The 16,396-nt window shown below is 40.3% G+C and overlaps 1 protein-coding gene across 1 annotated transcript; it reads left to right on the top strand.

Annotated features, from left to right (window-relative positions):
* Nucleotides 1-421: 421 nt before the first annotated feature.
* Nucleotides 422-10,410, top strand: LOC132958713 (zinc-binding protein A33-like). Its single transcript, XM_061031730.1, has 10 exons — nt 422-485; nt 4,180-4,410; nt 4,510-4,882; nt 4,990-5,085; nt 5,192-5,425; nt 5,567-5,714; nt 6,090-6,116; nt 6,245-6,309; nt 6,998-7,114; nt 8,288-10,410. The coding sequence occupies exons 2-10, from the start codon at nt 4,184-4,186 to the stop codon at nt 8,672-8,674; spliced, it is 1,674 nt and encodes a 557-aa protein (XP_060887713.1). The 5' UTR covers nt 422-485; nt 4,180-4,183; the 3' UTR covers nt 8,675-10,410.
* The last annotated feature ends 5,986 nt before the right edge of the window (nt 10,411-16,396 follow it).

The raw sequence follows: 16,396 nt of genomic DNA, 5'->3' as shown, positions 1-16,396 counted from the left end.
CTTCTCTCGATGTTTCGATGCAGAGTGAAGTTGTAGTTGGTTGGAGTGATGATTGAGTGTTGAATTTGTCAGTGTGTTATCCGTAATACTAGAAACACTCTAAAAAAACCATAACAACATTGTACTTGCCATGTGCAGATACTGCAAAAAAGTGAGAATCTGTACCTGTTAAACCAAAAACAGGCCATAACTAGCTTCAGGTTTTGAAACTTTCTATCATTCTGCAAAGGCTGTGGGTCATTGAACTTCTTCTTGGTAATACCCATGTTCAAGCCAAAAACAGTACAGGTAATAATTACTCAATCGGTTCAAAAGAGAAACACCTGCTGTGAAAAGCGGCAAATAAAGGTGAAGAGGAAGAACCGGATTTACCTGTTCAAGTCTTCCCGAGCCCTGAGTATTTGATGAAGAAGTTGTTTTTACCAAGGTCATACAGCAGCTGATCACACATCTGTTAAGGAGTCTCTGTCTGTTAACCCAACCAGGTAAGACCATTTTTACTGCACACAGCTTTTGTAGAGAGTGAAAAAACAATATTTAGTAATCTCTTTCTGGTCTGTGCGTCAAGATAATCTGACTTTTGATGCTTTACTTTTCATTTTTGTTGTATTTTGAGAAGGATAATACTCAGAGGTGAAACCGTTGAAGTCAAACTACAAGTCAAATGTGTCATAAAAAGGCAGAGTCTAACATGTTTTGAATTGTGATACTTGGTCTCGCTGTAGTTTGTGACAAAAAAATAACATTTTGATTGATAGTGTAAAGTCTGCTTACGAGGAAGGGGGTACGGATGGGTAACGAAAACATATATGACACCCAAATCATGATCCTTTCCTCAACATAACTAGAACGTTTTTGCACCTCTGCCTGACCTGAATGCTAACATTTCTTAGAATTATCTTAAACATGTGAAACATTATGGACCTTTGTCACTGTTTGGTCAGGTTTGGGTGCCTAAAATCCTCTTTGATGTTTCAGAAAACATTGGTTTGGGCTGAATTTGTACCTCTGTTTTGACTTTTGCTTTTCACCTGAGCCATCTGCACCATTATATTACTCTTACTTTAATGTGTTTCTACTGAACAGATTATCTACTGAAATGTCCCATGACTACTCTGAACTGATTGTCTGACTTCACTTGTATGGTAAAATTCCTTCAGCGTTATATCTCTACAAATCATCCTGGTTCCCAGAGTTGAGTTCAGGTTAACTTAACTGATCAGATGACAAGCCCTTCAGGTTGATAAGTCATGTTGGTTGCCATCATGCTGGTATAACATACCTGAAAACAGTGGTGTAGTGGTGCCTAAAGAAGTGGATATACTCTCAATTTTTCCCCCCAAAGTTATTTTTTAAGTGGCCCATCCAGCAGAGTATAAACTGCCACTGTCATAAACATCTAGATGTAAGACTACTCTTGCATAGTTAGTGTGTACTAGCCAATTAGAGACATAATAGAGAGTCATCTCTTCACCATCCTAGGAAAAAAGTGCAGCATAATACTGAATATTGTCATTCAAGAAGTAATGTACCAATGATAATGAACAAACACATTATGAAGTTATCAAAACCATAACACCAATTTAAAGGAGTGGCTCTCAACTGGTGGGTCAATACCCAAAGTGGGTCTCTGAACCATTTTTAATAATAATGATGCCAGGTAAAAACTGGTGTCAAATGTTCTGTGAATCGCTTTTAAAACATGTTTGTTTTGTTCAGTTTCTTGGTTCCGTCACATGTTTTGTACTGTCTGAAAGTCCAAACTGCACTATTTTCATTCAATAAATCTGATTGGTTAATAAATATCAGAAATTAAGCTCACAATTTCGCATGTAAGAGTTGGTGGTGCAGCTGCAGATACAGAAACAGCCTGCTCTACGACGGAGGATTAGGGCCATGTTAAAAAAAATGTTTTCTTTTTTTTTAAATTCAAGATTAAAGTCCTAAATTTACGAGAATAAAGTCTAAAAAAAAAGAGAAAATACGATTAAATTATGAGTAAGTTAATGAGTTTGAGACCAGCCTGAGCAAAATGATGAAAGTAGAACTCTTAAAGTATTTTCCTCTGCAGACAACTTCCTCCAAGTCCGTGTGGTTCTTTCTTCGGAAAAGCCACAGTTTCTTGCAGTATCTTTTCAGGGTGCTGCTGCTATTTTATGACAATGTGAAGATGCTGATGAGCCAAAAGCATGTGTAGTTTCTTATCTGCATAAGTAAAGCCCCAACACAACTATTTGTGTCTGTTATCGGTCTGCCTTGTTAAAGTGTCTCATGTGCAGAACCAGTTTGTGTCCTGTTCATATCATTTTACTGATAAACAAGGTCATGCAAGTTGAAGTGAAAACTTTTCTTGAACTGTTTTTACCGTCTACACAAGGAAGTAGTTTATTTCCTTATTAGTGAAACCTTTAGGACAAGATGTTCTATGTTTGTCATTTGAGAACAGGATGTTGCTGCTCTTCTGATATAGACTAAAATAACAACTTTATTCTTTAAAGACTTTAAGAGTTCTACTTTCATCATTTTCGCGCAGGCTGGTCTCGAACTTGTTAATTTACGAGATTAAACTCGGAAATTTACGAGTTTAATCTTGTAAATTTACGACTTTAATCTCGACAAAAAAAAATGTACGTGGCCCTAATCCTCCATCGTACTGCTCTGAGCAGGGCTGAAATTGGATTTTAAGCAAGTAACTTAACTTTTGGTGAACCAAAACTGAGACTTGTTAAAACTGGTTGAAAAGGAGTATCATATGTGACCTTCATAATGATACAAATATTGGAAGACAACTTTTTTTAGTGAAGGGAGGAGGTCCTGCCGGCATCTGTTGTCTGAATCAGTTTCAGAGAAAATGTATAATTTGCACTATTAGAAGGAGATCAAACTTTTTGAATGGATAATTGGATAAGAATTTAAGTCAATTTTCTTGTATTGTGGATCAACCCTATTTAAACAGCGCTTGCAGCAGTACAATATAATTGCTGTCCTATGGTCAGTACTGGTTTTGGTTCTTCTCTGAGACCAAAAACAATTACTCATTCAAGTAAAAAATTATCTGTAAAGTTTCCAATTACTTTTATTATGACCATGTATGTAGCCAGTGCATTGTTTGTGGCTGCAATATAATATCAAAGTAGTCATTCCAATTATACTCATCAACAATGAGATAGACCAAAATAAGTATAACGTTTTTTGGAAGAAAGACTTTTAACATTCGGAGAACACACAAGTTCTTTTTTATTTCTAAAATCTATGACGGTGTATACAAGGCTGACATTGTAATTGATCCAGTAGGTAATGCAAATTATGTTGGTGATGATGTTATAGCTGTTGTGTTTGTTGTATGTACTTTGGAATCCAGTTTAAAAGTTTGAGTTTGAGCGCTGGTCAAGCTCAGTTGGTGAATCGGGAAGCAAATGTACAGAGGTCGCAGTCCTTTGTCGTGCTGGTTAGAGGTTCAACTCCAGTTCCTGATGCTATTTGGGGCACGTCATCCCCCACTCTCTCCCTACATTTCCTAAGTAGTTTGATCAAAATTATTACTCTACATATTTGACATGTAAACTAAAATGTCATCTGCATAAAATATATATTTTTTTAGATAGATTACTATCTTGTATTTCTGTGCTAAATTATATCTTCATTGAAGATAATTCCCAAGTTTATTCCCTGATGACACAAGTGAATATGCCCAGTTTACTGCATATAAAGATTTATTAGGTGATGATGTTGTTGCTGTCTTTGTTGTCTGTATTTTGGAATCCAATCAAAGAGTTTGGAAGCTATGTTGCCAATCCAAGAGCCGAGGCACTAATTAGTTTGACCTAATTATCGTTTTACATATTAGACATGTTAAGTACAATGTCATCTGCGTACGATGACATTCTGCAATTGTTTGTGTGTAATGTTTTTATGTTGTTTAATCTGTATTGGAATTACTTTCCAAGTTAAACACCTCAAGTGAATTTGCCCAAACTACCTGGTCAATGACTTTTCTTTCAGCAACTTGCATTATGAAGATGTTTAAGATTTTTTTTTTTTACATTTTCTGCATCAATGATGAAGGATTAAGGAGTTTAGAATCCAAAAGTGTATTATTTGAATTTAACATTTTATTATGATTGCTTCTGTGGTGAAGTCTGGAAAATAGTAAGTAAAACAGTTCTATTCTTTGATCAGAAATATGGCCCCCGTCCTGTCCGAGGATCAGTTTCGATGCAGCATCTGTCTGGACCTCTTCAAAAACCCTGTCTCCATCTCATGTGGCCATAATTTCTGCCTGGCATGTATTAAACGCTTCTGGGATTCGAGACATAAGCTGGAGTGTCCGCTCTGCAGAGAGACTTTCAAAAAACGCCCAGATCTCAGGATCAACGTCGTGTTAAAAGAGATCACTGAAGCATTCAAAAGGTCACTTGATATTTACATTCTTTGTTTGAATTTTTAAACCATGAAATACCCTTCTTTATTTCTTATGTCAAATTAACATGATCCATATTTTATCAAAAGATCTCTGAAGGGCAAGCCAGTTTACAAGGTACAGCCAAGAAAGAAAGCTCTCCCTAAGGAACCCTCCATGTCTGATGAAGTCCCCTGCGACATCTGCTACGACAGCCAAATAATGGGTGTCAAGTCGTGCCTTGTCTGCAGGAAGTCTTACTGTGAAGTTCACCTGACACCTCATCTGAGGGATCAAGTGTTGACCAAGCACACGCTGACTGATCCCGCCACCTTTGTCAACAGTCACCTCTGCAAACAACACAACATGCTCCTGGAGAAGTTTTGTGAGAGCGATAATTTACCTGTTTGTTTGAAATGCACAGAGAAGGAACACAAACACCACAAGATTGTTCCTATGGACACGGAGACCAAGAAGATCAGGGTGAGGAAAAGAGGTTTTTGAAATAGAATCATTTTCATATGCATCTTGCCTTTTTCTGTTGTTCCTTACAGCGTTTCTGATGATGAATTTGTGTTCAATCTTTTCAGTCTCATATGAGAAAGCTCAACGCAGAGTTCGAACAGGCAATCCACACCATGCTCAACAAGTGTGACGAGATCAAGGCTTCAGTGGACTTGGGCAAAGTCAGTGTTGTAATTTTATCCTTAATCTATAATATATTGATGTGCCATCATGTCTGGTTTTGTTTACTTTACATAATAATCATGAGAAATGTATGCTTATCTGCAGGTAAATAAAGACAGAGAGATAGAGGAAAGTGTTAAGGTTGCCACAATGGTGATAAGCACCATAGAGACAAACCAGGCGTTGCTCATTAAGCACATGGAGGAGAAGCAACAAGCCTCTGAAAGGTCAGCGGAGGGGCTTCTCAAAGAGATTGAGTGGGAGATCAACGACCTGCAGATTAAACGCACTGAGCTGCAGCAACTGGAGCACACAGCGGAACCCCTTCATCTCATACAGGTAAGAAAGTCTTGCCATAATGATCAGGTTTTCAGTGTACCGACTTTGTGCGAAGTCTATCAAATAATAAAAATCCAATCCCTGATGAAGGTTGTTTAAGTTCTCAAAAATAATTAGTGTTACTCACTTGTTTTCATTCAGAGTTTCTCGTCTCTGAGTGCTCCAACAGGAACGAGGGACTGGTCGAAGGTCACAGTGCTCTCAGAAGACTACCTTGGGATGGTTAGGACAGCTTTCTCCAACCTGGTGAAAGCCTGCAATGAAATGGAAAAGAAACTATCAGCAGATGGTCAGTGAATTCTGCGGGGATGTTGTTGGGAAATAATTAACTCTTTAGAATAGAATGCCTTTATTGTTATTTCACATAGTACAACAGAATTTATTGACGCCGCACTATATACTAGACAGGCTTTTACATGTTTGGTGGGGGCTTTTCTCAAGATCTTCTCAAGATCTCAAGGAATTCATGGTTATCTTGGGAAGACCTGGGTTTTGATCCCGACATAACGAAATAATTAAGTTGAGATGACGGGAAAACAGAGTTATGTAAAATGTATAGATATTTGTCTGCTTAGGGCTTCTGTAAATTATGACTAGTTTTGCACCAAGTTGTCCATGAAATCAAATAACAAACTGACAACATTTGTTTTTCTTTTCCTTGTAGAAGCCATCCAACTGAGTCTATATGCAGGTGCGTGTATGAATATGAACTTCATATAGAGATTAAGTCAACCTAAGATATAATTTATGTATATATGTATATATATATATATATATATATATATACATCTCTCATTCATTAATTTTTTTGATCTCCAGTGGATGTGACTCTGGATCCTGCAACCGCTTCAGGCTGGCTCATTCTGTCCCCGGATGGAAAAAGGGTAACTCTAGAATTCCTGACTGAACTATGTACAACATGTCATATCTCTTAGTTAGAGTTCAAGCTATTGTTGCAACTGGTTTCTCATCAAGTCTCCAAATCAATTTGCATGTAAAGGTGTACCTCAAGGATCAGTATTTAGCCCACTGCTATTCGGTCTTTACATAAATAATATTTATTCTGCAACGCTGTAGTGTAAAAAACGATCATTATGCAGATGACCCCATGTTATATATCCAACATGATGCTTCTAGATGACCCTTTAGTTCTCCATTTCACTCCTTACATAAATTATATTTATTTTACAAGGCTTTAGTGTAACAGGGGCTGATATGGCTCAGTTGGTAGAGGCGGTCGTCTCTCAACTGGAAAGTTGAGGGTTCGATCTCCAGCTCCTGCAGCCACATGCCTTTGAGAACAGAAAACCCATTATGTACTTGAACAGGTATCAATATCGTTGGATTTTTGCTAGTATTATATTGAAGCTTAAAACTCTGGTATCATGTAAACCCTAGTCTTGAACACAATGAGATTTCCTGGGTAAATGAAACTGTCCAGATAGGCTCAGCAAGAAGTCTATCCCAACAAAAAGGTCTTTTAACTATCGATGATTGCAATTTGAAAGTTTTGGACTCTGAGTGAACAATTCTTCTGTTCTTGTTTTTGACTGTTATTATGATGACCCACAGGTAAGCCTAAGTAGCCAGAAACTCAGTCGCCCAGTGGATACCCTCAGGTTTGACTCCTGTGTCTCTGTTCTCGGGAAACAAAGTTTCACCTCTGGAAGAAGCTACTGGGTAATCCAGGTAGGAATTCTCAACCCTCCAACTACAATAATAACTCCTTAACCATCCTGAAAAACATGTTCTGTAATTTAATACATTGTTGAACGTTACAAAATGTAGTTAAGTCAGTTCACAAAGATACCTGAGATCTCATAACGCTCTCATTTTGTTTCATATAATTGTGCAAAGACAAACAGGTAGTCTTGTTTTTGTTTGAATTGTTCTATGAAGCATACAGCTCTTTTCATATGCTTTCATTTGAGTCATTTCAATGATTATTTACTACATGTTGCAAATGAACATGTTTTATTTTGGTCAATTCAATTAATATAAAATTTAAAGTGGTCATTGGTCTCAGCTGCAGATCTGCTCTGCATGCATTTGATGTGACTGAAAGACTCATCACGCCCCCTTGTGGCCAATGTATCCTGCTCTGCTTTAGAATTAATATTAAGAATGGCTGACATTAAATCTAATAGGGACCGGATAAAAAATAAATATCATATCTAGCCCCTCGACCACAATCGTGTTCTTTTATTAGGCCAATTTTACTTTTAGAGACACGTATCCAAACAAATACTGGCAAATAAGGGCAGAGACACCAAGATAACAGTTAATTAAGAAGATTTATTTACAAAGAGATAAATCCAATTGCAAAATAAATGAGCTTTGGGTGTCAGTAGAGTCAGTAGGTTAGTGGGTGTGTGAAGAAAGTATTCTGCATGGGTTGGTTGGAAAAGGAAAATTAAGTAACCAAACATGGCGCATTCAAAAAGTCTCTCTGATCGGAATGGGAGCATTGGGCCCAGGTGCTCTCAGTCAGGCTGATTGGACAGCAACACCTACTAATTACATGTACCTGCAACACAAGACAAGAGAAGGTGCAACCTAACAGGCTACATGGCCGTCACACTAATTATTTCAGGCTCAATATGGGCCCCTTTTCTTTCATTAGGGCCCGAGGCAGTCAGACCCACTTTTCCCCCATGCCTCCAAACATTGAAGTGTATAAACATATTAGCCTTGTGTGAGCTCCTCTTTTGATTTCTGGTCCCGGTTGGCTTTGGATTCAGGAATCTCAATCAAAGCTAAAATAAAGAAAATTAGTAGAGAAAAAGAAAGCAAAAAATGGCCGATGTAGCATCATTAATTTGCTTGTTTGTCTAATTTTATGCTCTCAATGTTGTGTTGCAGGTGAGTGACAAAAGCGACTGGGATCTCGGAGTGGCGAGGGAGTCCATTAACAGGAAGGGGGCCATCATGGTGCGTCCTGACAGCGGGTACTGGGCGATCTGCCGAAGAAAAGGCGGCAGTCTGAGTGCCTGCACTGGTCCCTCCGTCACCCTCAATCTCCAGGCCGTCCCAAATAAAGTGGGCGTGTTCCTGGATTACGGGGCGGGGTCCGTGTCCTTCTACGACGCCGAGGCAAAGACCCACATCTACACTTACATCGGGTGTTCCTTCACTGAGCCTCTGTATCCGTACTTAAACCCATGTCTCCATGACAACGGCAAGAACACAGCGCCGCTGGTTATCTGTCCGGTAGAGCTCGGGTCTCCTGGCGAGGCTATGTTGTTTTAAAGTGGAGACTTCAAAATGACTTTTGAGCTCTATGAGAAATTTTTGAATTGGATGCAGAGTACATACCGATGTTAAGATCTACACAGCCAGTTGCAGAATGCAGTACAATGCACTACATTAAAGCTGTGTCACTCCGGTATCCTACAAACCTGATGTCCCCGTTAACAGGTGTCCTCGTGCCCCAGTAACGTCTTCTGCTCATCTAAGACATCTATGGGGGCTTTTCTGTAAAGATACAACACCTAAAGCTGTTCATAGCTGTGTTTTAACCCCCCCCCCCCCCCAAAATACTACCTGCTACAGAGTTAAGCCGTTTTCACATATGCACTCCGGATAATATCTAGATATTTACCGGAGGACTGCTCCGGAGATTCTCCCGAACTAGTCGTTCACATATGCTCCTCACAGCGGGGGACTTTTCCTGTCAGAGGGGAGGGGGGGCGGGGGATTTCCCGAGGTAAGACGTGACGTAAACAAACAACGGGGAAGTAGCGGCCGAAGCAACAGAGTCCGCTACACGACGCTATAATGAGAATATTTGCCTTTATATCAATGCTGTGTGTAATCCAATGGAATGACAACATCCACAAAAGAGAGGAGAACAACATGCTGACGAACAGAAAACAGAATGCAGCCGTTTTGTTACGTGCACGGAGATCGTAGTGGTCGCGTGCAGACACTTTAGCCAGTCACTGTATAAACGTCACTCGTGTCCCATTGGCTTGACTTGAAAATCTCCGGTGTATATTCGGCCGCGTTCAGACATCAGCTCACTCGGATATTCTGCGGATAAAATACTAGGGGTCTGGCCGGAGAAACTCTGGGTAAAGTCCACGGCTGTTCGCGTTCACACACAGCCTAAAGAACCTCCGGGTAGCCAAATCTCCGGAGTTTTTCAGGAGATTTCCGTATGTGTGAAAAGGGTTTTAGAGAGATCTCAACTTCAGGAAACACACAAAAGAGAAACGGGGTGTAGGAGTTTACTCAACGGTTTCACTATGCAGATGCTGCAAAAGGGGAAAAAGGTGAACTCCCGAGAACAGAGGCGGGAAAACCGATGCGGGTCGTGGAAATAGTACGTTGCTGTGAAAGAAAACTTGGCAGCAGAAGTTCAAGAAAAGTAAAGAGAGAAAACTTGACAGGACTGTAAATACCTTATTGTATATTCTAATAATCCTGTTCCAGTATGGAGTCAATTTAAGCCACCACTAACTGTGGAACTAAATGATATGGTGTTGATCCAGTGGGAAATGAAGATTTTAATCCTGAATCACATGTATGTAATATAAAAGTTATTGGATATTTTGTCTTTGACTCTGGTAATGAAGCTTGTTTTTTAGATCTTTTAGTGCCTTTATGGGAGAGATAGGTGGATAGAGTTGGAAATCAGGAAGAGAGAGAGAGAGAGAGAGAGGGGAATGACATGCGGGAAAGGAGCCACAGGTGGGATTTGAACCTGGGCCGCCTGCTTGGAGGACGAAACCCTCAGTACATTAGGGGTGCGCACTAACCACTGCGCCACCAGCACCCCGATGTAGTTTATTTTTTATGCTCTCAATACTCATTTACAGCTGATAAATGTTTTATCGCTTTGTGAACTGATTTATTTGTGCTTACCTTTGTGAAGAAAAAGAGAGAAACTAGAGGAGTCATTTTTCTGAGGATGTAAGCTTACACTGTACATACACTGTAAACATTTTGATCTAAATAAAGATATTTCTTTCTCAATAAGAAAAGAGTCATTTTCCACGTTTGTCTGAACTTCACTGTATGTTTATATTTGCAGAATTTGCTGCTATGATATTGCTCTGTTATGTGAAATAAAAGTTGTAATATAAAAGACCACTAGGGGGCACTATAAAGAGGGTTTACATTAGGCCTCTGTGCCCAGCTAAGGATTTACAAAGTGGAGCCTGGTTCTTCAGATTTTAATCACATCAGTATTTATCTTCTAATCTTGGAATAACATTGAATCTATGGTCGGACATCATCGATCTTACTCATTAAGTCTGCATTAACGTGACCTCATAACCAATTTTGCACGTGTCCAATACAGCAGACACACTGACGTCCCAGCGTGTCAAACAAACAAAGAGCGTCTTTTAACTCGCCATTTGAAGAAGAACTGAACGCTTCAGATCATAATCATCCAAATCCAAAAATGAGTCCCAACGATTTCAATCCAGTGAAAGATTTAATCCAAACCCATTAGCTCCATAACGATCCACAGAACTGTTCACACTTGATAGCAGCCTATGACAGCCAATGAGAGCCTTTGTTGGAAAAGGAGGTGCCTTCCCCCCCTGTTCTGATGGCCCATTGCACACACCTGTGACGATGACTGACGTCTAGAAAATGAAATTCTTGGGGCGCCGGTAGCCTAGAGGTTAGTGCGCAGCCCATGTACGGAGGCCCCAGTCCCAAACAGGCAGCCCGGGTTCAAATCCGACCCATGGCTCCCTTCCTCCATGTCATCTCCCCACTCACCCCCGTCACTACAATAAAACGCCCCAAAATAAATCTTTAAAAGAAGAAAGGATGGATAATGCTGCTTCTATCAACACATCTGGTGGATTTCTTCATGCACACACTAAGGAGATCGATGTAAAGTACGTGTGGGTTTTCAGAACTGCACTAAAAGTATGAATAAGGTGATATTTACGCCAAGATAGTCTACGAGTCGAGAAGTATTTGAACGGACAAATCTATGTAACATTAGACATTAAACACCCCCCTGTAGCTGTAATTTATCCTTGTGCTCGACTGTGAGAGTCGCCTGAGGCTCTGACGAATGAATCAGGGGGGTCAGCCCTAGTTCACATTACAACCATGATGATTTATCTGACGCTGCTTTGAATCAACACAAACACTAGGTGGAGCCTTTTACTCACAGATACACGTGAGTCGCTGAAAGCCGTTTAAAGGAGGAGTGCATGAAACTGTGATGCGGCATCCACTCTTCCTCTGCTTGACCTTGAAGATCTGAGTGTGTGTGTGTGTGTGTGTGTGTGTGTGTGTGTGTGTGTGTGTGTGTGCGTGTGTGCGTGTGTGTGTGTGTGCGCGTCTACATGTTTTAAGACAGAAACCGGTTTTGCAGAATGAACACACATGAATGCATTCTGAGCCTTGTACTGTCTGCATTTCTCTGCACTTGAATACAAAGCGTCACTTGTCAGCGCTCACCAAAAATATGCATTGTGTTGAGTTTCATGCCAAAATCTTTTGTAACAGCTTAACTGTTTCATTGTTTTCTATTGCTTCCCATGCCTCACAGTCCTTCGCAGTGATCTAGGTCATACAAGTTTGTCCAACACATCTTGTACAGGCTGACTGATTAAGTGTAAGAGGATCCTCTGACTGCACCTCCTATTGCATATTTCACTGAAGGCTGCAGTCTGACACGTAGTTTGTGATAAATTAGGACAAAAGCAGGCTGCATTTGGACAAGCGTTTGGAACAGAAAGGGCCTCATGAGACTCTGAACTGCATCAAATGCATCCAAACTGGCCAGGAAAAGAGTCCGGACTGGCACTGCTGAAGAAAGAGTTTGTGTTGTACAGGAGCTGTTGAGGTTCAAAGCGTCGACATACAGCACTATAAATACGCTTCCAATTTTGGCCACGCTAGCAGCAGGTCTCTAGAGTGGGCAATGACGACAGTGACCGGTCCAGACATAAATATCACAATACCCTTTGGTATCTGCAGTCATGTACCCAAGGTGGTACTATGGTTTGGGGGGAATCATAACCTTCATAATCAGGTCAATTGTTTTCTATTTTGGTGGGCCAGCAGGCTAGTGGTTAGTGTGCACACCCCATGTATGCAGGCTATGGTCCGAATCCAACCCGTGGCTCCTTTCCCGAATGTCATTCCCCAATCTCTCACTTTTCTAGCTTTACATTTAAGGACTTATATGTAAGATTTGTACAGAATCATATGTGACCTTCAAAATTACATTACTATATCATCACAGACAAAACATGCTGCATTGAAGTGATGGCTTTTTCCGTCACTCGGCCGTTTGAAAGCCAAACCAACCAGGTGTGGTAGGGATGGAAGGCGGGCGTACCGGTTCAGATAGAAATGAGTCCACCCAACCTGAGCAGGAATGTGGTGAAACCAGGATGAAAAAATTGGAGGTGCTTTTGAAAGAAAAATGGAGAGACGTTAGAGCGCAGAAAGGTTTTAAGACCGGTGCAGATCTGGCTAAACACTGAAGCTTCAGTGTCCACCACATGACGATTCATTAAAAATCGTCCAACTCAGTGTGTTTGCTATCATGTAACCTGGCTCAAATGTATTAACAATGTCAGAAGAGTCACTCCACCACTCTCACCAACACGGTACGGTTGTAAACTCCAGAAATAGAAACGGGCTATAGAGACGGTGATAACTAAAGACTGAGTTCTGACAAGAATTAGCATTTGATTTTGGGGTCTGCTAGTGTGGCTGCTTGTGCTAGCATACTACCAAAACTTCCGCCCCCTGCTGTCTCCACAGGTTACATTTGTCTTGCTGCCATTGTCAACTCAATCAACTTTTTCCTACAGTGTGCTGACGGGCATACATTTGCAAAGTTTGTCTTCCCTCACTTTAAGCCCAATTAGATCATTGACTGCATAAAAGATGGCTGAAGCTATCATGACGTGACCAACTGGATTGTTGATTGCCTTTTTTTAAATCCTTGAATTTGGCATCTTGGCCCTTGTCTTTTTGGTTTTCTGGAGCCAAAACAATAAAAAATAAAACTCCCAGAGGGCATCTGAATCAGACTCCCAAATCACCTATAAAAGCACATTTCCTCGCAAAAAAAAGTAACTGTGAAAACATTGAACACGTTTAACATTCCTGCTAAATATGTAAGATCTGTTGCTGTGGGCATCTTGGCATGCTGAAGTTCGCATTGAACACACAATGATGCCTTTCAGTGCTGCTTAAAATGCCATATGCACGATGTCATGTGCTTGCTTACTGCGTTGAATTGAGAAAATGATACAGCACAAGACATCTAAAGTTGTAAACAGAGTAGAAAGAAATATAACTAACTTGTCGATGAAAATGGAGGGATTAAATAAAAGAATGTGTTTCTTTTCTCTTTTTGTATATCGCTTTAGGTTTCTATTTCCCAGAACTCTGAAAACTGGTGTGACCTGTCCATTGTATCTTATGTGAAGTGAAGCACAATAGTGTGATGGCAGACATGTTGCACTTGGCTGGAGTATTGAGAGATATGCAGCATCAAAGCAGGTCAGCGTTTCTATCAGAAGGTATGTGAAAGAAAAAACACCTACATACTGAGTGCATGGATCTAGAAACACTCTGTGCAATCGTGGGAGAAGAGCCTTGGTGAGAGAGGTAAAGAAGAACCCAAAGATCACTGTGGCTGAGCTCCAGAGATGCAGTAGGGAGATGGGAGAAAGTTCCACAAAGTCAACTATCACTGCAGCCCTCCACCAGTCGGGGCTTTATGGCAGAGTGGCCCGACGGAAGCCTCTCCTCAGTGCAAGACATATGAAAGCCTGCATAGAGTTTGCCAAAAAACACATGAAGGACTCCCAGACTATGAGAAAGAAGATTCTCTGGTCTGATGAGACCAAGAATGAACTTTTTGGCTTTAATTCTAAGCGGTATGTGTGGAGAAAACCAGGCACTGCTCATCACCTGCCCAATACAATCCCAACAGTGAAACATGGTGGTGGCAGCATCATGCTATGGGGGTGTTTTTCAGCTGCAGGGACAGGACGACTGGTTGCAATTGAAGGAAAGATGAATGCGGCCAAGTACAGAGATATCCTGGAAGAAAACCTCTTTCAGAGTACTCAGGACCTCAGACTGGGCCGAAGGGTCACCTTCCAACAAGATAATGACCCTAAGCACACAGCTAAAATAACAAAGGAACAACTCTGTGACCATTCTTGACTGGCCCAGCCAGAGCCCTGACCTAAACCCAATTGAGCATCTCTGGAGAGACCTGAAAATGGCTGTCCACCAATGTTCATCATCCAACCTGACAGAACTGAAGAGGATCTGCAAGGAAGAATGGCAGAGGATCCCCAAATCCAGGTGTGAAAAACTTGTTGCATCATTCCCAAGAAGACTCATGGCTGTACTAGCTCAAAAGGGTGCTTCTACTCAATACTGAGCAAAGGGTCTGAATACTTATGACCATGTGATATTTCAGTTTTTCTTTTTTAATAAATTTGCTAAAATTTCTACATTTCTGTTTTTTTTCTGTGAAGATGGGGTGCTGAGTGTACATTAATGAGAATAAAATGAACTTTTTTGATTTTAGCAAATGGCTGCAATGAAACAAAGAGTGAAAAATGTAAAGCGGTGTGAATACTTTCCGTACCCACTGTATATCCCAGAGGAATGACACCATCAGTGAAAGTGCTTGAACACTTGAATAAAAACATCAAAGTACGAGCCTCAATCTTAAGTGTGAAAAAACCCTTCGTCATAAGAAGGCACTTATTGTTTGTGGTTGAGTCAAGCGACGCGTTGAAGTGAATCATGTTGCATGTTGTTAAGTATCTTACAGGGGATCTAGGGATCTACGTATCTCTGGAATTGCACAGAGTGTTTCTAGATCCATGCACTCAGTATGTAGGCGTTTTTTCTTTCACATACCTTCTGATAGAAACGCTGAACACTGACCTGCTTTGATGCTGCATATCTCTCAATACTCCAGCCAAGTGCAACATGTCTGCCATCACACTATTGTGCTTCACTTCACATAAGATACAATGGACGGGTCACACCAGTTTTCAGAGTTCTGGGAAAATAGAAACCTAAAGCGATATACAAAAAGAGAAAAGAAACACATTCTTTTATTTAATCCCTCCATTTGCATTGACAAGTTAGTTATGTAAAGGGGTCTGAATACTTTCCGTACCCACTGTATATACATCGTCCATTTTTCCCCACTTTTGTTTACATTTCTTGGTGTTCTCAAAATATGTCTTAGCTTTTCCATCACAAATATTTCCTCTATGATATTTTTGTATAGCTAACGAAGAGCCTTGCAAGCAGGTGTATGGTATTTTTTTTTCATAGAAATTAAAACGGATTTGTCAGAAAGAAGAGCCAAGAAAAAGTTAGCTCAACAAAATGCTAATATGTTTGTATGTGTGAAACTTCCCTCCCTGTCTTTGGCCACAAACTCCAGATTCGTCCTGATCATTGGATTCTTTTAAAAACTGATTACAAATGCATGGTTACACATTTTAACAAGACTAAGGGTCTAATGAGAGCTAGAGGCTAACTCCGGCTTCTGAAAATATTTTAACTTCTCATTCAGATTGCAGAGATCTGTTGCAAGCTTTGTTGGCGTCAGTAAGCGGGATGGCATGTACATATTCTGCCAAAGAAAGCCAGACAGTTTTCTATCAACATTTTTAAGTTTATTGCTATGGCTGATAGGAATGATGGTCCTTTTCTACATTTGCGCTCATGTTCCTGATTCAAGGTGTTAAACTACAAAAGAATTACGCTCGATTGTGGCGCCAGACGGCTTAATGATAAAATAATAAACTCTGATGGGAATGTGGATGTCTAACCCAAACTCATTATAAGTCACTCATAATTTAATCTAATGTTGTTTCTAGAAAACGAGGTTGAATAAATGTATGTTTCTCACAGCGTATTAAAGGAAGACGTCGTTCCATAACTTATCACGTAAGCTACCACAAAAGACTGTTATTCTGCAAATGATTGTGGTTC

This window comes from Labrus mixtus, chromosome 23 (genome assembly GCF_963584025.1).
Source record: "Labrus mixtus chromosome 23, fLabMix1.1, whole genome shotgun sequence".
NCBI classification, from domain to species: domain Eukaryota; kingdom Metazoa; phylum Chordata; class Actinopteri; order Labriformes; family Labridae; genus Labrus; species Labrus mixtus.
Note: the sequence above shows the minus strand (reverse complement) of the source record. Positions and strands in the feature narration are given on the sequence as shown.

Coding starts and splice junctions, on each gene's coding strand:
- LOC132958713 (XM_061031730.1), top strand. CDS start 4,184: ATGGCCCCCGTCCTGTCCGAGGATCAGTTTCGATGCAGCATCTGTCTG. Junction 5,426..5,566: donor AACCCCTTCATCTCATACAG/GTAAGAAAGTCT, acceptor GTTTTCATTCAG/AGTTTCTCGTCTCTGAGTGC. Junction 6,310..6,997: donor TGTCCCCGGATGGAAAAAGG/GTAACTCTAGAA, acceptor GATGACCCACAG/GTAAGCCTAAGTAGCCAGAA.